Below are 27,227 nucleotides of genomic sequence, written 5' to 3'. Positions count from 1 at the left end.
AAGACACCGACTAGAACTATCAACTCTCAACCTTTCGACTCTTGACCTTTTCTTGATGACCAGCTACTGGTCTATTTATAATGGCTGACTCCTACCACTTTTTACCAGGAGGGGTATACAGTTTCACTGTACAACATCTCTTTTAATTGGTTTATTTAACAATCAATTTCTTTTATTCACCCCCTTCATATATATATATATATATATATCAATATCTTTTCTTCTTAAGGTCCACTTTTAGGAATTCAGTGTTCTTCCTTTTCCTTTATATGTGTTGTTTCAACTTCTTGTAACAGTATTGGAACCTGAAAAGTGTCATATAGCCAATCCATTGGTATTTCTCCTCTTATTGGTTCCTTTTCAATGACTCTTTCCTTAAGCTGATTTCTATGTCTCCTATCCATTCCATTTCTGCTTCTTACACCATACACCATTCTTCTTATTTCTTTATTGCCCACAAGGAGCTGAACATAGAAGGGACAAACAAGGACAGACAAGGGGATTAAGTCGATTACATCGACCCCAGTGTGCAACTGGTACTTATTTAATCGACCCCGAAAGGATGAAAGGCAAAGTCGACCTCAGCGGAATTTGAACTCAGAATGTAGCAGCAGACGAAATACCACTAAGCATTTCGCCCGGCGTGCTAACGTTTCTGCCAGCTCGCCGCCTTAACATACATCATTCTTCTGATCTATGTTACAGTTTCTCCTTCCCAGTATTGCTTGCCATTTTTGTACATCCTCACATAGTACCTTATCACCGATTCTAAAGAATTTTGGCATGTCTTTACTAGCACATATTTTTTTCTTCACTGGTAACAGTTTATTGAATACTAACTTCACCTTTCTGGTCAACATTAATTCTGCTGGTGAACTTCCTTCTGGTGCATTTGGGTTCAGAGTTACCCTGTATACCCTTAAGAATTGTTGGATCGCGACCTCGTCCATAACTTCCTTATTAGCTCTCTTAAAAGTGTCCATGAACCGTTCAGCCCTTCCATTTGATCTAGGGTGCTATAGTTTTATGTTCTAACATGAACATCTCACACAATCTTTTAAACTCACAGGATACAAACTGTGTTCTGTTATCAGAGACAATTATATCCAGTACACTAAATCTTGTGAACATTTCATGTAAGAAGTTTATTACCGTACACGAGGTTGGTCGTTTATACCTCGCAACCTTAGGTCATTTTGTGTAGCTTTCCAATACTATTAAGTTATAATATCCATTTACCGGGCTTGCAACTTTGATATGCAATTGGGACCATGGTATTTTCACTTCCATCCTAGGTTCACATTTCATAGTAGGTAGTTTCGCTGCCAGTGCATATCCTCTGCAGCCTTTTACCAGGTTTCCAACTTCCTTGTCCATGCTTGGCCAGTATACAAAACTCCGCATCAGTGCTTTCATTCTAGAGGTGCCTGAATGTCCTACATGGGACTCTTTTAGCGTTCTCTTCTGTAATATCTGTGGTATGACCACCATCTGAGCGTACATTAGTACACCATCACATATAGAGTACACGCTCACATCTTGGCAGTTATTTGCCTCAGATCTTTCTTTATTTCCTTTTGTCGACCACAGTTTTCTTTTTATCTCATTAATAAATTTGTCATTTCTTGCATTTTTTTTTATTTCTTCCAAAGTTTCTGTTAGTTCATACTTGATGTTCCACATCACTTCTTTTGTTTCTGCTTCCGCTCTTAGTGCTGCTATTACAGGGTCCTCCAATGGTTCGTTATTTCTTGGAATTAACTTAGACAGATTGTTGGCATGCCCCAATGTTTTTGAAGGCAGATATTCCATTCTGTAATCATAGTTTACTAGAAGGATACTCCATCACTGCTGTCTGCTTGCTGTATGTGTCGGGATTCCTTTCTTGGATCTGTATATCGTTATTAGAGGTCTATGGTCCGTTTGCAGCCAAAAGCATTTGCCATTAATGAACCTGTGGAACTTTTTCACACCAAATATTCAATCTGGCTATAGTTCTTTTCCACCAACAATAATGTCCTTGATGTTTGAGCTATAGCCTTTCTCCTGCCATTGTTAAACTTGTGTAGGAGCACAGCTATCTCATACTCACTAGCATCTGTAGCTAGTATTATCTCTAACTTTGGGTTGAAATGTGTAAGATACAAGTCTGAAGTTAACACATCTTTTAACTTGTTAGATGCTTTCTGACATTTTTCTGTCCAAACCTATTTGGCATTTTTTTTTTTGTAATTCATTAAGTGGTGCCTTTACCTTATGTATATTTGGGATATACACTTGGTAATAATTTACCAAGCCTAAGAATGCTTGTAGTATTGTCACGTTCATCAGGGGAGGCATATCAAAAGTTTGCATTTTCTTCTGTAAGTTTTAGCCCATATTCACGTATTCTCTTGAATACTTTCTTTATGTTAGGCATGTTGCACCCGAGACTCACTCTTTATCAAAATGTCATCAGGGTATGTGATAGTAAAGTCGCAATCACTTAACATAGCATCCATTATTTGTTGGAATATGGCGCGTGCCACTTTTACTCCAGATGGCAGTTGTTTGAACTTGTACAATCCATGGTGCATGTTGATTGTTAGTAGATGTGTGCAACCTTCCTCTAACTGAATTTGAAGGTATGCTTCTGGGAGGTCTAACTTTGAGAAAAGTTTCCCTCCATTTAGTTTAGTAAATACTTTCTCTAGGCTTGGTAGTGGGTAATTGTGTGTGAGTAAACAGTCATTTAATCTGCGCACATTCTTAGCTTTTTTTTTTATGTAGACCGCCAGTGCTGCCCAGTCTGCATGGTCAATCTTTCCAATTATATTCAGGCTTTCCAACCTTTCTCCTTTTTTAATTGGCCTGGTCTACCACCACAAATGGCACATTCCATTTGGGCCTGAAAATAGATGTTGAATTTTCTTTGATAGCAATCCTTGCTTTTGTTTTTGTGCAACAGCCTAAACTTTTGGGAAAGTTTCTTTCATTTTTTATCTCAGTTCATCAACCTCATTCAATCATTTGACTGCTCCGTTTACGTTATTGCATAAAATGCTTATGGGTATATCCCATAAATTAAATTTCTCCATACATTCAGTGCCAAATAAATTCATGGAGTTTTTCAACACATAAACATTCACTTTTTTGAGTCGATCTTTGAACATTATATTACAAATGTGTTTGCCCATGAAATATAATTTTCTTCCCATGACACCATATGCTATTTTGTTTGAACTACATAATTTTGGTTTACTCATTTGTTCCCATGTTTTCTCATTTATGATTTTGATGTCACTTTCCATGTCTAATTGCATTCTGACACTAGTTGTTTCCATTCTCACATTCACAAATTTTCTGTTTGTTGTAGTCACAACTTTTCCTACTGACAAACTCTATTTTTTCTTGTTTGTTCCATTTTTTCTATCATTCTAGTTTTGCAGTACAATTTTTTTATGTCTTGTAAACTCACAGCAAAATCACTTTGCTTTTTTATATGGATAATCTTTCTTCAGGTGCATCCCGCCACATGCCATACATGGGTCTACATCCTGGTATTTTTTCTGTTTTTCCTGCCATACTTTATTTGTCTTCTGACTTTTTTACACTGGTCTTATGTGAAAACACTCTTTCCATTGAATTTCTTCCATGTCGTGCCTTAATTTTCATGTCATGTTACACCCTTCCAACAGTTTCTGCAGTACCAAATCCTGGTTTTGCTAGAATTTTCATTCAGATTTCTACATCCCTTTTATCTGTCAATCCTTGTACAAAAATCAAACACTTGAGAGTATCTGGAATAACCATATTCAGCCTAAATCTCTCACATTCTTTGTTGACTCTGCTCGTGTAAGTAGTGAAGTCTTCATCTTCGCTCTTTTCTATGTTTAAACAAACATTTCCATCTAGTATTAAACAGTGAGCTCTTCACTAAACATTTTACACAAAATGTCAACTGTGTCAGTGAAATTTATGTTGGACATTCTTTTTGGTAATATGAAGTTACTATACTTCTCATGTTCTGCTATTGCTAGTTTTCATAAAACTAGACGCGTTTCATTTCATCCATCCAATCCTGACATTCTTTTGCAAAAATTGCTTCAAATCTTTGAACGTAAGCCTCAAAGGTTACTCCTTCTTTGGGCTCATATTTGTATTCACTTACAGAATTTGCAACATGGTCAGTTGAAAATGTATTCTCCGGTTTGGTTATCAACTTCATTAGTTGTAACATTTGCTGCTGCAATCTTTCTTGTTGTTCCTTGAGTTGTTGTTGTTGCTATTTTTGCAACTCAGCTACTCCAGCTAACAAGTCTTCCATATTTTACAATTTTCTTAAGTTTGCACAAGATTTTTGTTTCTTTTTTGTTGAGTTAATTAATTTTCCACATGAATTAGTTTAAACTCTCCCTGTGAATGTTTTTTTTACTCCGTGTAAATTTGTTTTCTCTCATCGCCACTGTTGTAAAGTGGATTCCTTCCACCGGTGTGACTACTGTTGTGTTGTAATTGCTGTTTTACACTAGGAGCCACAGTAGTTACTAGTCATCAGATACTGTTGTATCTCTTCGTACCAGAATAGTAATACACTGCTTCTTCTGTCTTACTGTCTCTGATAGCTCCTCAAGATGCCAACTATAACTGTCAACTCTCAACTCTTCAACTCTCGACCCTCTCTTGATGACTGGCTACTGGTCTACTTTTTACCGGGAGGGGTATACAGTTTCACTATATAAAACAGGTGTGTCGAAAGTTTTCTTGTTACGTGTGGGTGGAACACACAGTGCTTCAGAACATACAGCGCTTCTAGAACTCAGTTTCCCTAATGTGCGCGGATCTTCTCTAGAACCTCATATCACCAGACATCTCGGTCCATTGTCATTTCTTCCATGAGGCCCAACATCCTGAGATTGGTCCTTACCACTTCATCTCATCTCTTTCTCGTCTCCATCTTCTACAGATACCATCCACTTTCAGTGATTGGCACTTCTTTATACAGCTGTCTTCATTCATACATATCACAAGTCCAAACAAATGTAGTCTTCTCTCTTGCGTGCTGCATTTGATTTATCTTATGCCCAACTTTTCCCTCAATACGTTTGTGCTTTGTCATACATGCATGCTCATGTTACACATGCAATGGAGCATACTGCCGTCATTTCTCTCCACTCTGTGCATATCTTCTGCATTCAGAGCCCATGTCTCACTACCATGGAGCATGACCATTCACACCCAAGCATCATACAATCTACCTATCACTCAGAGAGAGAGAGTCCTTTTGTTGCCAACAGAGGTAACAGCTCTCTAAGTCCTGTGTGCTCTTAGTGCTTATTGTTCCTGCACATCTGCCACATACAAAGGTAACCTTATCTACCTGTGATTCCATTGCACCTCTTATATGTCTATAGCTAACACTGGGTGCAGTGAATGGAATTATTTCCATCTGCTTCCCTTCATACTGAGCAGGGCCATTTACCTGACAGAAAGAGAATCTTATATTCTTTCTTGCTAACAACAACTTTGGTCTTTGCTTGGTTAACTATAAGGCTCTTTGATTCCAGGTTTTGCTTCCATATCTGAAATTTCTTCTCCAATTCTTCTACAGATTCTGCAATAAGAACAAGATCATCAGCATAAAGTAGTTCCTACGGGCATCCAGTGTTGAATTCCTCTGTTAAGGCCTGAAGGACTATAATGAATGTATGCTAAATTCATCACTGTATTCATGGCCAACTCTCATCTTACTGACAGCACCACTATACATGGCTTGTGCAGCTCTAACAAGTCACTCCTCTACTCCTAACTTCCTTAGAGACCACCAGATAACAGAGCAGGGGACTCTGTCAAAAGCTTTCTTCAAGTTGATGAAAACTAAGTACATTGTTTACTTTCAGCTAAATACTTTTCCTGTCGCTGTCTCACTGTGGTACTCTTCCTCGGTATAAGACCAAACTGCATCTCATCTAGTTTAATTCTATTCCTAATCAATTGAGCTATAACCCTCTCAGTAAATTTCATGACCTGGTCTAGCAGTTTGATAACTCTAGTTGTTTCTATCTAAGTCATCACCTTTACCCTTGTAGTAGCTAATTATAACACTACTACACCAGTTATTGAGGGTGGCGCCTTCCTCAATAACCTGATATATATACGGGTGACTAGGCTGTATCCTACACCACTAGAAATTTCAATCATCTCAGCAATGATTCTTGATGCCCCAAAGGCTTTCCCTGTCTTCTTATCCTCAGTTGCCTTATTTGTTATAATGCTATCAACTCTGATGGCTGGTCCCTCAATTGGTTTGATATTTAATCCTTTCTATCAAAGGCACAACACCTGAAATTTTTGGGGAAGGAACTAGTTGATTACATCAACCCTAGTGTTTCACTGGTACTTAATTTATCGACCCCGAAAAGATGAAAGGCAAAGTCAACCTCAGCAGAATTTGAACTCAAACCTTAAGGATAGACGAAATGCCACTAAGCATTTTGCCCAACATGCTAATGATGTTTACAGTTCACCACCTCAATGATGATAATAATAATAATAATAATAATAATAATAATAATAATAATAATCATATTCATCATTATTATCGTTTAATGTCTGCTTTCCACGCTGGCATGGGTTGGATGGTTTTAACTGAGGACTGGCAAGCCAGGGGTTGTACCAGGCTCCAATCCAATCTGACAAGGTTTCTACAGCTGAATGCCCTTCCTAACACCAACTACTCCAAGAATGTAGTGTATGCTTTTTAAGTGTCAGTGGCACTGGCATCGACTACACTTGATTGGTGCTTTTTATGTGCTACCAGCATCGGAGCCAGTCAAGCAGCACTGGCATCAACATGCTTGAATGGTGCTTTTTATGTGCCACTAGCATGGGTACCAGTCAGGCAGCATTGTCATCAGCCATGACTACGATTTCACTTGACTCAACAGGTCTTCTCAAGCACATATTGCCCAATGATTGAAGGGTACTTTTAAATGGGCCAGTTATGCAACACTGGCATCAGCCATGACTACAATCTCACTTGACTTGCCGGGTTTTCTCAATCACAGCATATTTCCAAAGGTCTCGGTCACTTGTCATTGCCTCTGTGAGACCCAATGTTTGAAGAGAGAAAAGTTGGACCTAAGAAGCATCAGATGTGGTGTGCAAGAGATACGACTGCGCTGGTATGGTTATGTGGTGAGAATAGATAAGAATAGCTGTGTGAAAAAGTGCCACACTCTAGCAGTTGAGTGAACCTGTGGAAGAGGTAGACCCAGGAAGACTTGGGATGAGGTGATGAAGCATGACCTTCGAACATTAGGACTCACCAAGTCAATGACTTGTGACCGAGACCTTTGGAAATATGTTGTGCGTGAGAAGACCCGGCAAGCCAACTGAGACCATAACCCGTTGCCTATGCCAGGGGTGTAACCAGCCCACTTATGCATACCTTTCCTTCATTGGACACTAAACTCTGCTTGCAAAGACTTGTTGGGGCAAGTGAAATCAGAATCGAACCAAATTCGATGACTGGCACCCATGTCAGTGGAACGCTAAGAGCACCATCTGAGCATGATCATCGCCAGAGCAGCTGTCTGGCTTCTGTGCTGGCGGCACGTAAAAAGTACCATTTGAGCGTGATTGTTACCAGTGTCACCTTACTGGCACATGAAAAAACATTCGAGCGAAGTTGTTGCCAGTGCCGCTGGGCTGGCTCCTGTGCAGGTGACATGTAAAAAACACCATTTGAGCATGGCCGTTGCCAGTACTGTGTGACTGGCCCTCGTGCCGGTGGCACGTAAAAGCACCCACTACACTCTCAGAGTGGTTGGCATTAGGAAGGGCATTCAGCTGTAGAAACTCTGCCAGATCAGATTGGAGCCTGGTGCAGCCATCCGGTTCACCAGTCCTCAGTCAATTCGTCCAACCCATGCTAGCATGGAAAGCGGACGTTAAACGATGATGATGATGATACACATGAAAAGAAAAATTAAAATACAATGGATATTTTAACATAAAGTATATGCAATTGAATAAATAATCGATTTCTCTAATGCGTGGCCAGGCTACAGAATTATAGTCAAGGCACGTTCAAGCTTGACCCAAATGCTTATTATAAATTTTATATTGTGGTATGTATTTTGTATTAACGAAACAATATTTGATTTCAGAAATTATTTTATTTTGTATAGGTGGCCTTTGATTTGATTTGATTTAATGTGACAGAAAGCAATGCAAATAATATTACATATTGCACTAATTCTATTTACACTATATAAACACAATATTTTTGCATTTGAAATAAATTGTGGATAAAAATGAATGAATTTTTTTCAAATCACTCACATAATAATTAGACATTTAAACCAAAAGTAGTGAAGAAAACAGAAACGGACAAAAATTGAGGCAATAGTTGGAACGCAACAAGAGAAAGAAATAGAAACAACAGACCCACACTGTATTGTACATTCGTTTAACTTTAGTATAATATACCTGTGTTATCTCTACAGATATTCTATAGAAAAAGAGAAATGCAAACAAAAAGTAGAGGAGCAATTGTAAGAGAGAAAAGTGGATTGGTAAAATCGGTAGGGCGATGGAATTTCATCCGGCTCTTTACCGAGTTCATATCCCACTGAAATCGAGAGGAAGTTACAGCAATAGGAGGAGGAATGATTGATACAGAATTGACAGAAAGGGAAGAAGAATAAGTTGAAAAGAGAGTAAACATAGAAAGAGGAAGAGTGAGAGAGACAAAAGCAAACAGAAGAGACAGAAGGAAAGAGAGACAGATGGGAAGAGAGTGAGACAGATAGAAAGATAAATATATAAAGAGGGGATGACTGATTGAAAGGGGAGGAGAATAAGTATGAGAGAGAGTAAAACATAGAGAGAAGAAAAGGGGAGAGGATAAATAAGAGTAAAATGGAAAGCAGGCTGAAATGTGAAGATGAAGAGGCTCTTGAGAAAATTATGTTAAAAAGATTGTATTATTATTAAAGTTAAGGCAGTGAGCTGGCAGAATCATTAGCATGTTAGATGAAATGCTTAGTGCTATTTCATCTACTGCTATGTTCTGCGTTCAAATTCTGCCTAAGTCAACTTTGCCTTTCATCCTTTCAAGGTCGATAAATTTAGTACTCGGGCTGATGTAATCGACTAGTCCTCTCCCCAAAAATTTCAGGCCTTGTGCTTTTAGTAGAAATGATTATTATAATTAAGGCAGCAAGCTGGCAGAATTGTTAGAGTACTGGATGAAGTGCTTAGCGGTATTTTGCCCATTGCTACGTTCTGAGTTCAAATTCCACCGAGGTCAGCTTTACCTGTTATCCTTTTGGGGTCGATAAAATAAGTATCAGCTGAACACTGAGGTCGATGTAATTAACTCATCCCATCCCTCAAAATTGCTGCCCTTGTGGCAAAATTTGGAACCATTATTATAATAATAATTAATTATTATGCTATAAAACTTATATGAAAAGAAAGGTTATAATACAATGAATATTACAACATATATGCAATTTTAACCAAGTTTAAGAAAGTTAATAGAAATTAAAAAATTGAAAAAATTGGTTTTTCTAATGTGTGGTGAGGTTACAGAATTATAGTCAAGGCACATTTACTTGACCCAGCATTTTGTTGGGTCAAGCATGTTTAGTGCTTGACCAACTATAAAATGAATGCATATGTAGATGTACATATTCTGTGTATGTAAAGAAGTGTGTATAAAATGTAAGATATTTCTATATATCTATAACTTTTTTATCTGTGGTCATTTATGCATCTGTTGTCTAACACACATCATTGTATATTACATATCCACTAACTAAATACTTCATCTTATTTTTTAAAATATTTTTGGTTATGAAAGCAACAACTTGTTTTTATCTTTTGATGTGTGTATCTATATGTACACTGCTGTATGTGTTGCAGTTATGTACAATAAAATGTGTGTATATGTATGTGTTTCTATGAGTGTCTACTCATATAGATGTATAAATGCTATTATGGGTTTTTTTAATTAATTTTTTCCTTGATTTTTGTTAAAATAGTATACACACTTATATTAATATATCCTCCTTTCCCCATGATAATATTATTTTAATATTTTATTTATTTATATCTTTTTATGCATACATTTGTATTTTTCTCTTGTTGTGTCAAAATACCTACAATTATTTGTAACTATTTTTAACAGTCTTTCAAATTTAGCATGTGATGTATGTATGCATGTAAATGTGTATAAATACATGTGTATATGAAGGTTTGTGTATGAATATGTGTATGTATGTATATATATTGGAAGGTGTGGAGGTGATGTACAGGAATTATATATTAGAAAAAATAATAATCAGGTACTCAGATGTCTGGATGGTTGTATATTTACAGATTTTTATTCATATGTCACATGTTTTATAAATTAGGGCTTTAACCTAGTCTTGTAGGTTTGTCAAATTTTGATTTCACCTTGAGTGAATGTTTCTTTTTATAGTATTATTGAATGTGTAGGGGTGGAGAGAGATATATATATAGGATAGTAAGAGAGGGTGAGGAACAGAGGGAAAAGTGAGAGAGAGAGAGAGAGAGTGTGTGTGTGTGTGTGTGCGTGCGTGCGTGCGTGCGTGTGTGTGTGCCTGTGTATCTGAAAGGAATGTCAATGAGAAAGAGAAGGAAAGAAGAAAGAAGAAAATTGTGTTTACAGCTGGTCAGTTCTTTCAATGACAAGTTTATTCTTGGCCTTTTAAAAAAAATGGCAAAACCAGGTGGCATTGTTTGGAAGAAAGTTGTTTTTCAAAAATTTTTTTTTTGGTATCATTGTCCAGTGGGAGAGAGTGTGTGGGTGTATGTATGCATGTGTGTGTGTGTGTGCTTGTGTATCTGAAAGGCGTGTCAATGGAAAAGAGGAGGGAAGGAAGGAAGGAAGGAATTGTGTTTACATCTATACAGCTGGTTAGTTTAAAAAAAGGTAGGAGAGAAATATGAGAACTTAGGTAACTGGGTTCAATTCTAGTTGGCACAAAAATGTCTCACTATCTGGGTTTCTTGCCATTTTAAGGCTCTGTTGTTCCAAAGTTGAAGAACCTAGATGGGTTGTGATTTTCATGTTTTCAGCCATTCAGTTTCAGTGATTATTTTGTTATGAAGTATTTCTCTATATTTTTCTTGAAGGAGGCGTCGATTCTTGAGCATTTATAGAAAGGAAAGATCTTAAATTTTCCTTCTCCACATGCTTCTAGGTGTTCACTCAGTGGAATTTTCTATAATTCCTCCTGTTGGACATGTTGTTGGTGAATTCTGACTCATTGGCATAAAGAATTTCCAGTTTCGCCTATATAATTCTCCTTGCATGTGGGGCAGGTTATGCAGTATATTACTTTCCGCGTCTTGCAGTTCATGTCTGCATTTACTTTGAATGTGTGACCACTCTTTAAATTTTATTTGTTTGTTTCCCTCTATATATTTGTAGATGGGGTTACTGCAGGTTCCACATCTACCATCTCCACACTCTTTTGTGAAGAATTCGGTTTTATTCTCTGATGAGAATTTTGCTCTTGTTAGGTGTTTCTTTAAGTTTTTTCTTAGCGTTTACTGTTTTTTATGCAATATTTGTTTAGTAGGTTTCCCATTTTGGGGCTTTGTAGGATTATTGGTAGGTTTGAGTGTATAATGTGAAACATGTAAGTGATTGTAGGGTTGTGTGTGTTTATGAAAGGGATGATGTTTTCTTTGTTTTTCTATTTTGGAGTTCTGAGTTATGTGATGTCCAGTTTCGTTACTCTTGTGATTCCGTTTTCTATTTAGGTGAGTGGGTATTTTTGTTCTAGTAGGAAGTTTTTAAGTTCCTCTAGTCTTATTTGGTGTGTCTGTGAGTCGGTCACTATGCTGCATATGCGTTTTGCCATACTATATGGAATGTTTCTTTTTATGTGGGATGGGTGGCAGGAGTAGAAATTTAAATATTGGTGTGTGACGGTTTTTTTGTAGTGGATGTCTGTTGTGATGATGGAGTTGTGTATCTTGATGTTGATGTCTAGGAAGGGAAGTTCGTTGTAGTTGGTATTTATTGTGAAGTGGTTAGATAGGTGCAGTGTGTTGAGGATGTTGTGGAATGTTCGTAGATCTTCTGATCTGTTCCAAAAGATGAAACAGTCATCGAGGTAGCATTTCCACTTTTTCTTGACGTCGTCTCTGAAGTTGTGTTCGAAGACGTTCCCTATTTCATCGTATAGTTTGTTCTCAAGGAAACCCATCACTAGGTTGGCATATGAAGGTGCGAATTTCGTACCCATAGCCATGCCCTTTATCTGTCGGTACGGCTTGTTGTTAAATGAGAATGTGTTCTCTTCAAGTATCAATTGGGTAGCTTTGGTGATAAAGTCTGTTTTGAAACGTTTATCTATGAGTTCCCTGTATTTCTCTACCCAGTATTTTATCGCTTCCAGACCCAGGGTGTGTGGTATGTTCATGTATAAGTTTGTGACATCGAAGCTTGCAAGTATGGTGTTTTCCGGAACCGTATTTGGAATATGTGTGAGGAAGTCTAGGCCATCCCTTATGTAGCTTGGTATCAGTGGGCATAAAGGTTTGAGGAGTACATCTATGAAGTGGCTTAGTTGTTGTGTTGGCGCTTGGAGCCCTGCAACTATGGGTCTCATTGTGAGGTCTGCAGGTCTTTGTATTCTTATATAATGGTTCCTCTGTTCATTTATGGTTCTCTGTATTTCCGAGCTTTTATGGATTTTAGGTAATCCATAAAAATTGCTTTCTTTGGTTCTTGAGTTGCATAAATAGTCTTTCTCCTTGTCTGTAAAGGAGTCTTGGTATTCATTGATCAATGTTCCAATTTTTTTTAATCGTTGCTTTCTCCAGTTGTGTTGATTCCTCTTTGTAGTATGTCTGGTTATTGAGTACCTCCAGTATCTTTTCTTTGTAGTAATCTGTATCCATAATTACTATTGCTCCACCTTTGTCAGCTTCTTTTAAAATGATCGACTTGTCATTTTTTAGTATTTGGAAGGCTTGTTTTTCTCCTCTGCAGAGGTTCTGTTTGCATATTTGTGTGTTGAGAGGGAATTTGGAGATTGTCTCTATGTATGTGTCTAGGTGTTTGTGACATCTCTTGTGGCGGGGTGAAATGGGATTTTTTTCTTATGATTGAGTTATCTTCTGTTTCCTTATTTTCAAAGAATTCCATAAGGTGAAGGCGGTGGCTAAAGTTGTCTATATCAGTTTTTAGTTCTATGAGATTTGGTGTGGGTGTAGGTGTAAATTTGAGGCCTTTTAATAGTAGGTTCATTTCATTTTCGCTAAGTTCTCTTTTAGATAGGTTTATTATTTTGGGGTCTATGTGTTTCGTGTGTTCATTTGAAATTTTTGGTGTATTGGGTCTGGAGTATTGTTGAAGTATCCTTTCCCTAAAAAATGGGTTGTGTTGTTGCATCTCCAAATTCCATTTTCAGGTTTTAGGTTTTCTTGTAGAGGCAGGGGTGGTCTATATGGCCTGTATGTGGTAGTTGTTTTCTTCCCATCTTCTGTGTTTGTTGGGCCTATTTCCATTCCTGGGGTTCAGGTTTCCTTGTGGGTAGTTAAATGGTTCATATTGTGTGTTTGTATTGTTTTGATGGTGGTGGTTGTTTTCTATCCATCTTGCAAATTTGTGGGGTCGCATGAGGTGGGTGTTTGTATGGTTTGGATTTCCTCAATTTTTATCTACTTGTCTATTGTTTCATGTGTGTATCCATTTAGGGTGTCCAGCGTTATGTGTTGGTGGTTGTTCATATTCTGTTTGTTCTCTCCAAGTGTTATAGGTTGTTGGTTGTATGTGTCTTGTTTGTCTTGCATATTTTGTGTGTCTGTTTATTGGGGGGTTTGGTAGTGTAAGGAGCGGGTTTTTGGTTTGTGTTTGGTAAGGTTTATGTGGATGTCTGGGAGTCCAATATGTTTGTGATTTTGGTTTGTTGTATCTTTTCGTTTGTTTTGGTGGTTTTGTTTTCATAATGGATTTTTCCCCATAGTTCCTTTCATAGTTTAAGAACCATTCCTGTTGTTTAGTCCACATAATTCTGGATTTTTCCTCTTCTCGTTTAGTATCCTCTTTCCATAATTGGTGTAGTTTTTCTTTGTTTTGGTTATTATTCCTTTCTGTTATTTCAGCCATTATGACAGCATCAATTGTTTTAATCATATCTTCCATATATAATCATATATATATGTATATATATATCATCATCATCATCATCATCGTCATTTAACGTCCGCTTTCCATGCTAGCATGGGTTGGACGATTTGACTGAGGACTGGTGAAACCAGATGGCTACACCAGGCTCCAATCTGATTTGGCAGAGTTTCTACAGCTGATGCCCTTCCTAACGCCAACCACTCAGAGAGTGTAGTGGGTACTTTTACATGCCACCCGCACGAAGGCCAGTCAGGTGGTACTGGCAATGGCCATGCTCAAAATGGTGTATTTTATGTGCCACCCGCACAAGAGCCAGTCCAGGGGCGCTGGCAACGATCTCGCTCAAAAGTCCTTACACATGCTGCGGGCACAAGTGCCAGAAAGGCGACACTGGGCACAGGTGCCATCACAATTTCACTTTCGCTTGCCCCAATAAGTTTTTGCAAGCTGAGTTTCGTGTCCAATGAGGGGGACGACGCTGGCATGGGTGCCAGTCGTCGGATTTTGTTCGATATCACTTGCCTCAACAGGTCTTTGCAAGTGGAGTTTAGTGTCCAATTTAACTCGATTTCAATTTCACTTGCCTCAACAGGTCTTCGCAAGTGGAGTTTAGTGTCAAATTTAACTCGATTTCGATTTCACTTGCCTCAACAGGTCTTCGCAAGTGGAGTTTAGTGTCCATTGAAGGAAGGAAGGTACGCATAAAGTGGACTGGCTGAGGTCTTAGATTTAGGTCTCACTTGGCTTGCCGGGCCTTCTTACGCACAGCATATTTCCAATTGGCAGAGTTTCTACAGCTGGACGCCCTTCCTAACGCCGACCACTCAGAGAGTGTAGTGGGTGTTTTTATGTGCCTCTCTCCTGTTGTTAAGACAACATATGAGGGTTCGGCAATTTCTTCCCGAACAACCACACAGATGATTTGTTTATAGTGATTAAATGTTTGTGTACACATAAGCTCACTCCCTCCATCAAATTGACATTATCTGTTCAGGTGCGCCATGTGCCACATGTCAAATGACAAAATGATCACAGAGCAACATGAAATGAAGTGCTTTACTCAAAAACACAATGCAACACCTGGTCTGGGAATCAAACCTACGATCTTGTAATTATGTGTGCAACACCCTAACCACTAAGCCATGCACCTTCATACACACGCACACATATATATGCATGTGTGAGTATGTATATATATATATATATATATATATATATATATATATATATATATATATATATATGTGTGTGTGTGTGTGTGTGTGTGTATACATGCATATATATAATATATATATATATATCTATATGTTTTTATATCATTAATAAATTTATAAAATTATTAATAATATTCACAGGAAATCAATATCGAATTTCTGAAAGTAATATTTTGGATTATAATTAAATTAAAATTAAAATTTAAGATGTACAAAATATAAATATATATAAAAAATATAAATGTACATAAAAACACATGCGTATATAAATGTATATAAAAATGTATGCGTAATTGAGTATAAATATTATGAAAGTCTAAAAATTAAAAAGCATCTGACGATCGTTTCACAGACATTATTCCAACCACAATGTAATCAAAATAGATAAGCATACTGGCAATAATTCCACTCTTCGGAGATGAATGGAGTTATTATATACGTGTTAAAAACGAATGGTATATATAATAAGGTATATATAATATATAATGAAAGACATCTCAATTTAAAAAAAATATATATATATATCATTTAAAAATTTCCACAAATGAAAAATATGAACTTTCCAAATTATAGGAGGGATTACTTTTACAAACTCTTAAAGGACAGTATACATTTTAATATTTTAATATTTTTAATATTTAATTAATATTATCTCATTATATATACCATTCGTTTTTAACACGTATATAATAACTCCATTCATCTCCGAAGAGCGGAATTATTGCCAGTATGCTTATCTACTTTGATTACATTGTGGTTGCAATAATGTCTGTGAAACGATCATCAGATGCTTTTTAATATTTAGACTTTCATAATATTTAGACTCAATTAGGCATACATTTATATATGCATGTGTTTTTATGTACATTTATATTTTTTATATATATTTATATTTTGTACATCTTAAATTTTAACTTTAATTTAATTATAATTCAAAATATTACTGTGTCACGTTAAACATATATCTTTCGGGAATTAGATATTGATTTCCTGTGAATATTATTAATAATTTTATAAATTTATTAATGATATAAAAACATATATATATCTATTTGCTCAAAGTAATAGAGCACTTATATAAGCTCAATAAAATATTCCTTTTGAATATTCTTTATAAAATTTATATATATATATATATATATATATATATATATATATATATATCATCATCATCATCCTTTAACATCTGTTTTCCATGCTGGCAGGGTTTGGACAGTTTAACTAGAGCTGGGAAGCTGCAGCAGTCTAGCCTTATTTGGTTTGGTTTCTACAGTGGGATGCCTTTCCAAATACCAACCACTTTACAGGCTGTGCTGGGTGCCATTACATGATACTAGCATGCATGCATTTTACGTGGTACTGGCACAGGACTCTTGCAGGCAGCCAGTCTTCTTCACTATGGGATGTGGCCTTAACATTTCTGCTTTGAAGGACAGGTCTTCCTGAGTACAGCATGGATTCAGGTAACGCAGTTCTTTCTCATCTCATCCAAAAGATTCAGCATTCTGAGGTCATCCTTCAGTACTTTGTCCCATGTCTTCCTTGGTCTCTCTTTTCCATGAGTTACATCCACTTTAAACAAATGGAACTTATTTATAGACCTATCGGCATCTAGCTACATCACGTGATCAAACCAGCACAGTCTTCTTTCTTGCACATTGCATCTAATTTCTTTCATGGCTAACTTCTCTCTTAATACACTAACACTCTGTCATATGTGTACACTTACATTACACATCCAACAGAGAATACTAGCCTTTGCATGTCCTCTACATTCAGGGCCATGTCTCACTACCATATAGAATTGCTGTTCATATGTAAGCATCATAGAATATTCCTTTCACTTGGAGAGAGAAACCTTTAGTTGCCAACAGAGGTAAAAGTTCTCTGAATTTTTCCATCCTTTTCTTATTCTAGTTATTTCAGTCTCTGTACATCCTCCCCTGCTACTTATTTGGCCCCCTATGCAGCAGAAATTATCCACTACTTTTAAAGAGCCAATGAGGAATTTGAGAAAATCCATTTCCCAAGTCTCTGTATGACTCCTGTACATCCTCTACATACAAACACTACTTTCTCTGAAAATCTTCCTATTATTCCACTGCAACTCTTGTGTCCATAGCTTACACTGGGTTCACCATATGGAGTTTCAAACAGAGCCACTTACCTGAAGTGATGAGGGTCCTTGCTAAGTTAACTTTAAGGCCCTTAGATTCAAGGTTTTGCTTCCACACCTGGAATTTCTTTTCTAGCTCTGATATAGAATCTGTTATGATGGCAAGATTGTCAGCATATAGTAGTTCCCAGGGACGCCAGTCTTGAATTCCTCTGTTATAGCCTGGAGGGCAATGATGAAAAGTAGGGGCCTGAGAACTGAGCCTTGATGAACACTTACCTATGCATCAAATTCTTCATTGCACTCATGGTTAAACTTTCACCTTACTGACAGTGCCCCTTTGCATGGCCCCTGTACAACTTTCTGAAACTAATCATCTACTAGCACAGGAGTCATAAAAATGCCAAGTATAATGGTTTATTTTTGGCAAAGTATTTCTCTTGCAGTTGCCTGGCTATGAAAATAGCATCAGTAGTGCTTTTCCCCAGGGCAAAGCTAAACTGCATTTTATCTAGCCTAACTCTGCTCCTATCTAATTGGGCTATAACTCTCTCTGCAATTTTCATCTCCTGATTCAAAAGTTTGATGTTTCTATCTAAGGTAACTCACTTACCCTTGTAGCAGCTAACAATAATGCTGCTACACCAGTCACTGAGTATTACGCCTTCCTGAATAACCTGATTAAGTACGTGAGTGACTAGTTCATATCTTACCTTAGTAGATATTTTGAGCATCTCAGCTGTGACTCCAGATGGACCAGGGGCTTTCTCTGTTTTCATATCTTTAATTGCCTTATCTACCATACTGCTGTCCACTATGATAGCTGGTCCTTCTGTTGGGTTCACATGAGGAAGACTATTTTTATCCCATTCATTCTCAATATTCAATAGCCCTGCATATTAACTCTTCCACACTTCTTTCTTATCTGAATCACTAGTTACAAGCATACCATTATCCATCCATTCACACGTCTCTCCCACAATATCTCGACTCTCTCTGACACACTGTCTCCAGAACACCTCAAGTTGCTGATCTTTGTGCTGCAAACCTCTTCCTTTCTGCTTCTACCCTAGCTAGGTAACCTTGATGTCTAGCTTCCCTTCTAGCTTTCTGATATGCTTCTTTGCTATCCCCTCTTTTATATTCTTTCCAGAACTGTCTCTTCTCATTTATAGCCCTGTTAACATCACTGTTCCACCACCATGTCACCCATGGTCTGGCAGAGGCTTTGCTCCAGTGATGGATTTGGTTTGTCGCCCTCAATAGATTGTCTCGTAGGAACTTCCAGTTGTCCTCTATATCATATGTCTCTATCTCTTCCTATTTCTCATTGAAGACTTCGTTAAGAACATCACTATATATCTGCTCATTTGAAAAATCCTTGAGCTTCCACAACCTCCTTTTCCATATTGGCTTACACTGCTGATTTCTTCTGGCTAAGTCTGAAGTCACTAACCACTAGCCTATGTTACATTGTACATTCTTACCCTAGGAAATATTTTGCATTTACTAGCATACATGTCCCTGTGTTTAGTGAGGGTGAACATGACAAAACCCCAGTAGCCTTGTCCCCTCCTCATTTCTAGCGTAACCTCCATGCACACCCTGAAATCCATCAGGTTGACTTCCAGCATGTTCATTGAAGTCCTTTGCCATGATGTGTACATTGTTGTCTTTCATCATCAAGGTAGTCCTCAGAAGGGATTCATAGAAGTGGTCCTTTTGAGTAGTTATGAATCCAGTGTGTGGAACATGTGCAGAGATATCTGACACTGTTACATTGAAACAAGGTCAATTTTAGCTTAATAATCCTATCACATTCTCAGACTAACCCAGTTACTTTATCTACCCATTTCTCTACTAGTAGAATACCCACACCGCCTAGACTGTCATTGTTGCCTACTCAGAAAAATTTGTATCTATGTCTCTTATTCGTAAGCTGTTGACTGAGGGTCCTCTCCATCAAGCCTCTTGTATACAGCATATATCTACTTGTCCCTGCTCAAGCATTTCATCTTTCCAGATCTATCTTTCATTGTAGCTGCTCTGAGCTTGTAGAACTGGAAAGAAGGTTGGGAGGGTGTCTTCAGCTTCTCAAAAAAAAAAAAAAAAATTGGGGGGGTTGCATGCATGGAGGCAAATCCTTGTGCTTAGTGTGAAAAATAAGTTACAATTGCAGTTTCAGTTTCCTTCAGTCCCCAAAATCCTTTTGGGGTATGCACATATATTCATAGAAATGTACATGTATGTACACATACATTACAATTTTGTGCCTAGATATATCTCCATAATTCTATGTTTTTCTCATGGGTAGAAAACAAACAGGTATAAATAAGTGGTACATGCACATACACTTGAGCCACCTTCACAGAGGTGGGAGAGAGGGATTTAGTTGAGATTGCATGACAAGATGTCCCATCATAGAATATACCAACCAAAGTCGAGGATATGCGATAGAGATGTACAACCTCATTAATCCTACATTATCAACAACAACACAAGAATGTTGGGAGAACATATTCACCAGTTTGCTATCATCATCATGTTCATCATCCAAGAAGATACAATAGAATTTCTGACTCTAATTAGAAGTGTCTGTAGAAACAGAGAGATAAATATTGAGTAGGGGTGAAATTGAAACTTACAATAGGAATTGAAAGTTGTACCTGAAGGAGAGATTGACAGATAGTTACAGATCAACTGATGATAATGACATAAGTGAGACTAGCAGGAAAATTTACTTAATTATATTGTCACATATATGTGAGGGGCAGCAACAATTACAAAGGCTGAAGAATAAGAATAAAGTAAAAATAAAAATAAAATCAGTACATACACAGATTTTATCATTTTTTCCTTGACATAAACTGTTGAGGATGCTCATTTATAGCGTAATCATTTTTTTCAAATACCCCAAGCTTTTCAAATCTATCCAATTCTTCATTGACTTGTTTCAATGCTGCATAAGGTACAGTTCTTTCTGGTATAAAAACTGATTAAGCATTTTCTTTTACTTGACACTTCACCGTTGTTTTGATGCAAAGATCTAATTCATCAGAAAAAACTTCAGGAAAAATCTCTTTTAATTCTTTTTTTAATTCCTCAAACACCTTATTTGTACTGGCAGAAAAACCATTCACATTTTTACAAAACAAAAACATTTATGGGGAGGTCCCATAAGTTAAATAATTCCATCCAGTCTCTTCCAAATAAATTTGTCAAATTATTCAGCATAAAACTTTGGCTTTCAAGATTTTTTCCATGAAATGTAACACCCCTTATCACTACACTCTTAAAATGTAATTTTTTTCCTGAAACACCAGGTGCAATTTTCAAAGTTTCTTTTAATCAAGGTTTCCCAATTTTTCTCCATGTATCTGCATTAATTATCATGATATCACTGCTCATATCCAATTGTAACTTGATATTCACATTATTCATTTTTATGGACACAAACTTTCTTTTCTGAGTCTCACTTAGAATATTTATTGACAATGCTTTCTTGACAGGAATTTTTTTTGCTCAACCTATTTTTCTACTTTGCTCTACAATGTAAGCTTTTATGTCCAATTTTTCCACACTCAAAACATTTTAGATTTTTTAAAAAGACAGTTACTTTTAAAATGCTAGCCTCCACGCGTGTATTGGGTCATCCCATAAATTATGCATTTTTTTATACTTCTTTTATTTTTCAAAATTAAGATAAGCAAAGTTTTTGTTTAATCTAAAATATACTCTCCTTCATTTTCTATAATGCTCTGCCATCTATCTTGTCCCTCTTCCAAAATTCACTTCTCTGTGATGAAAAATACTCTTCCAGTATTGTTCTAACCTTGTCTACAGAATTCATATTTTTTCCATCCAAATGATTTTGTAGAATGTGGAATAAATGATAATCAGATGAGGCAATGTTGGGCAGATATGGTGGTGAGGTATTGTTTCCCATTCAAACTGCTCCAGCCTTTGGAATATCATCCTCACTGTATTTGTCCGATCATTATCCTGATGGAAGAATACTTTTCATCTTGAAACCAGAGATGGTCATTTTTCTTCTAGCGTTCACTTAAGCCACTCAAGCTGCTCACAGTAGATCTCCTTTGTTATCAATTGGTTTGGGTTTAAACGTTGAAAGTGGACTAAACCTTTCATATCCCACCAAACAGATAACAACACCTTATATGAGTGAAGACCTTTAACCTGGGGTGACGGTGTTTCTCCTTTCCCTACCCACTGTCTTTGGTACTTGACATTTTTAGAGAGAACCCATTTCTCATCACCATTTGGTCCAAAAAAAGTTTATTCATGAAACATGACAGCAAAAAAGAGCATGCATTCACTCTCTGCATGTGATTAGACTTGAAAAGTTTGTGAGGAATCCATTGACCCAATTTGCTCACATTTCTTATGACATGCAGGTGTCAATGAATGGTTGAATGACCAAATCCAAGCTTCTCTGCTAGTTACTCAACAGTTATGATGGGAGTTTGTTCCACCAGGGTTTGCAGGATGTTCTTGTCAAGCTCTACTGATTTTCCAGGATGAGGCTCATCTTCTAGGCTGTAGTTTCCAGCTTAGAATTTCTAGAACCACTGTTGACACTGGCTTACAGTTATTGTCCAATCCCCATATACTACATTAATATTCCTCATACTTTCCGTTGCATTGTTGTCTTTATTGAACTCATAAAGCAAAATATTTTAGTGAGTTTAAGGATTTAATATTATAATGACACTACGATTTTTATAAGATTAATAATATAAATATTTTAATTAATTAACTTAATAATAGTATTTTAGCTTATTTCATATATACTATTTAAGTTATGTTTCTTAGTCTTATTATTTAGAATTTATAATTACTTAGAATTTAACGTTCATTTAAATGTTTACAATATAGCTTAATTGTTTTATTACAATGTAAGTTATATAAAGTTTAAATAATTCTTTCATTCATGTTTTTATATCTCTTTGTTCTATTCTTTTTCTTAACGTAATATCTTCACGTGACCTCTTTCTAATAAACACCTTAGTTCTGAGTTTAATGTCTAATGCAGTCAGCATCGTAGCGATAAGTATCGTCTTACCTTTGTTAAATGACTTTATATCATTGTTTGGAAAAAATATGTATTTTTATATTAATTCAATTAATTTTTAATGATAATTTTAGTCGATACCCTTTTTTAACACTAAATTAATAGTAGTAAGTTTATCATCTTAGCCTAAACCAAGACTTCGATTAGATTAGGGTTGAATTTTTTCCATTAATACTGTTTAATATTTCTTTTTGTTTTATGGGATAAATAAGTAGTCTTTTTATTTAATTTCTTTGATTATACAATATAGTTAATTGTTTTATTATGATTTAAGTTATATAAAGTTTAATCTTTCATTCATAATAAAATTTTCATTCATGTTTTTATATCTATTTATTCTGTTCTTTTTCTTTACACAATATTTTCACGAGACTTCTTTCTAATAAACATTTTAGTCTAAAATCTTTAGTTTAAACTATAGCATCATTTAGATAAGTGTTACTTCTATCTTTATTATTTTAACCTAAAACTTATATATATTATTTAAGTTATGTTTCTTAGTCTTATTATTTAGAATTTAGAATTAGAATTTAACGATCATTAAAATGTTTACAATATAGCTAATTGTTTTATTACAACGTAAGTTATATAAAGTTTAAATCTTTCATTCATGATTTTATAAATAATTCTTTCATTCATGATTTTATAAATAATTCTTTCATTCATGATTTTATAAATAATTCTTTCATTCATGTTTTTATATCTCTTCATTCTATTCCTTTTCTTAATGTAATATCTTCACGTGACCTCTTTCTAATAAATGCCTTAGTTCTGAGTTTAATGTCTAAATTTTAGTTTAAACTGCAGCATCGTAGCGATAAGTATCGTTTTACCTATGTTAAATGACTTTATATCATTGTTTGAAAAAAATATGTATTTTTATATTAATTTAATTGTTTTTTAATGATAATTTTAGTTGATACCTTTTTTAACACTAAATTAATAGTAGTAAGTTTATCATCTTAGCCAAAACCAAGACTTCGATTAGATTAGGATTTAATTTTTTCCATTAATACTGTTTAATATTTCTTTTTGTTTTATGGGATAAATAAGTAGTCTTTATATTTAATTTCTTTGATAATACAATATAGTTAATTGTTTTATTATAATTTAAGTTATATAAAGTTTAATCTTGCATTCATAATAAAATTTTCATTCATGTTTTTATATCTTCTAGGCTGTAGTTTCCAGCTTAGAATTTCTAGAACCACTGTTGACACTGGCTTACAGTTATTGTCCGATCCCCATATACTACATTAATATTCCTCATACTTTCCGTTGCATTGTTGTCTTTATTGAACTCATAAAGCAAAATATTTTAGTGAGTTTAAGGATTTAATATTATAATGACACTACGATTTTTATAAGATTAATAATATAAATATTTTAATTAATTAACTTAATAATAGTATTTTAGCTTATTTCATATATACTATTTAAGTTATGTTTCTTAATCTTATTATTTAGAATTTATAATTACTTAGAATTTAACGTTCATTTAAATGTTTACAATATTATTCTATTCTTTTTCTTTACGCAATCTTTTAGTTTAAACTATAGCATCGTTTAGATAAGTGTTACTTCTATCTTTATTATTTTAACTTAAAACTTCGTTTAAATTGTATTTTAAATGAAAGATTCGTTAAAATTAGTTTTTCCATATAATATTCCTATTAGTTTATATTATAATAAACGTAAAGTTAATTATGGAACGTTTATAATTTTGATATTTTTAATAATATTTTTCTATCTTAATATATGTTATTTATTGTTGGTTGATATATACATTCTTTTATTATTATTATTGTTGTTGTACTTTGACCTGAAGATTAGCTATATTTTTGAATAGAATTGATTTTCAATAGTTTTAATCGATTTAAATATTTTTTTCTATTTGAAAATTTGGTTATGAAACACGTGTAGTCGTTTTATTATCATTATTTTATGATATTTACTTTGTATTATATTATACTTATTTATTGTGCTTTTGCTTATTAATTTTTCTATATGTGACTGGATTTTCATTGATGAGTTCATATTTTATACTGTGAAACTTGATTTAATTTTAATTTTTAATAAATTGGATTTAATTGAGTTTTTACCTGTAAATTTGGATTTTTAGCCCTAATAATATTATATATATATATATATATATATATATATATATATATATCACATAAACTGCAAAAATGCCTTGTGAGTGGATTTGGTAGACAGAACCTGAAAGAAGCCTGTCATGTATGTGTATGTATATCTATATATGTGTGTCTCTGTGTCTGTGTTTATGTCCCTGTAACTTAGCAGTTTGGCAAAAGAAACATAGAATAAGTTTTAGGCTTTAAAAAAAATAAGTCCTGGGGTTGATTTATTCAACTAAAACCCTCCAAGGTGGTGCCCCTGCATGGTTGCAGTCAAAATGACTAAAGCAAGTAAAATATATAATATCAAGAGCATAGCTGCTAGAATAAGAATAGGCTTGGCAAAGTTCATAGAGCTCCTACCTCTGTTGGTAACAAAGGGCCTTTCTCTCAGAGTGAAAGGCAGATTCTATGATGTCTGTGTGTGAACAACCATGCTACATGGCCAGTGAAGTATGTAACTGCTGAGGACATGCATAGGTTTGAAAGAAATGAAGCTAGTATGTTTCACTGGATGTGCAATGTCAGTGTGCATGTACAACAGAGTGTAAACATCTTGAGAAAAAAGCTGGGCATAAGAGGCATCAAATCTGGTGTGCAAGAGAGATGACTACATTGGTACAGTCATGTGACGCTTATGGATGTGGACAGCTGTGTGAAGATGTGCCAATCTCTACCAGTGGACGGAAGTTGTAGAAGAGGTAGACCCAGGAAGATATGGAACAAGGTGGTGAAGCATGATCTTTGAATGATGGGCCTCACAGAGGCAATGACATGTGACTAAGTTTTTTGGTGATATGCTGTGCTTGAGAAGACCTATCAAGCCAAATGAAATCATAGTGGTGACTGTTGTCAGTCTCATGTAACTGGCATGTAAAAAGCAGCTTTCAAGCATTGGGCCTCACGGAGGCAATGTGGCCAATGCCAATGTCACATAACTAGCACCCATGCTGGTGGCACATAAAAAGCACCTTTCAAGCATTGGGCCTCACAGAAGCAATGACAAATGACCAAGACCTTTGGTAATATGCTGAGCTTGAAAAGAAAACTTATCAAGCTAAGTGAAATCATAGTTGTGGTAGATACTGGTGTCATGCATCTGGTACCCATACTGGTGGCACATATAAGCACTCATTACACTCTTAGAGTGGTTGGGTGGTAGGAAGGGCATCCATCTGTAGAAACCATGCCAAATCAAACTGGAGTCTAGCCCTAGTCAATGTATGGACAATGGACATTAAATGATGATGATGACAATGATTATATATATATTATCATCCTTTAATGTTTGTCTTTTCCATGGAGGCATGGGTCAGATGGTTTGACAGAATCCATTGCACTGGAGGACAGAATCCATTGCACTGCTTTGGTATGGTTTCTATAGTTTGATGACCTTTCTAGCACCAACCACTTTTCAGATGTACTCTGCCTTTTTCATGACACCAATACTACTGAAGTTGCTTTGTACCTTGCAAAACTAATATTCCCTTCAACTGAATGGAACACCAATAGTGATAGAGGCAGCTTTGCACTAAATATTGAAAAGTTAAAGAAAGAAGTAGCTGAAATAGGGTTATTGATGTAAAAGAGATACAGGGTGGGAGTAGGAGCTGAAAAGAACAATGGAGATGAAGTGTGTTTTGTAGGCACATAATAAAGAGTCAGAAGGAAAAATTGTGCTTGTATGTAATGTGTGTGTGTGGAAATGTAGCCAAATGGACAAATAGTTGGATAATCTATACAATGAAGCTATTCTTCACAAATACTCTACATACAAATATATATTTATTTTGTTGTTATACTACAGGAGTTTGTGGGATGAAGACCTCCATGAGAGCAGTGTTGTTGAGAAGCTGGACAATCACACAGACATATTCCAATACACACGAAATAGTATGCCGCCACATCCATGCCGACATTACTGTTTGATCAGGTGATTACTTCATCTTTATTTTGCATTGTTCAAGTTTTCTCTGCCTTTTAACAATCTCACTGGCTTAACTTCACATTCTTACGGCATCTATTATAATTGTTGTACCTCAGATTATTCAACCTACCCAGTCCTATGTGTTAGGTTATCTATGCACAGTCTTATGTACCACAATCTGTCCACTGTTGTTCAATAAACTCAGTCCTATGTACCACTATAAATTTTCTATTGTTCAGTAATCCTATGTACTGTTGTCTATTCACTATTGTCTTGTAAATTTGGTCCTAGATACCACTGCCTGCCAACTTTTATTTAACAAACATAATCTTAAGTACAACATTGTCTACTGTTCAATAAACCCAGTCCTGTGTACCACTCTGTGTTCACTATCATTCAACAATTCCAATATGTACTACAATGTTTATATACTATGTTTCAATAGTCTTAAGTTTATTGAACAGTGAACTGATAGTATGGTACGTAACACTGGGTCTTATGTGGTCCACAGAACTGGTTCCATTGAAACTTGCTGACTATTCAATAAACGCAATCTTTTATGTGCCACAGCCTGTCCACTGT

At 35.6% G+C, this 27,227-nt stretch overlaps 1 protein-coding gene across 5 annotated transcripts in view; it reads left to right on the top strand.

Annotated features, from left to right (window-relative positions):
• LOC106880368 (rho GTPase-activating protein 7) overlaps positions 1–27,227 on the top strand; it is a 601,077-nt gene that overhangs the window by 554,313 nt on the left and 19,537 nt on the right. For all 5 annotated transcript variants that reach the window (XR_016244003.1, XM_089361608.1, XM_089361606.1 and 2 more), the window contains one exon: positions 26,526–26,651. Coding sequence is in view for 4 of the 5 variants with exons in the window: in XM_089361608.1 (XP_089217734.1) it covers positions 26,526–26,651 (126 nt within the window). In the remaining variant the exon portion in view is untranslated. The remainder of the gene's footprint in view (positions 1–26,525; positions 26,652–27,227) is intronic.

Source organism: Octopus bimaculoides, chromosome 13, assembly GCF_046866305.1.
Source record: "Octopus bimaculoides isolate indiv1 chromosome 13, ASM4686630v1, whole genome shotgun sequence".
Lineage (NCBI taxonomy): Eukaryota > Metazoa > Mollusca > Cephalopoda > Octopoda > Octopodidae > Octopus > Octopus bimaculoides.
Note: the sequence above shows the minus strand (reverse complement) of the source record. Positions and strands in the feature narration are given on the sequence as shown.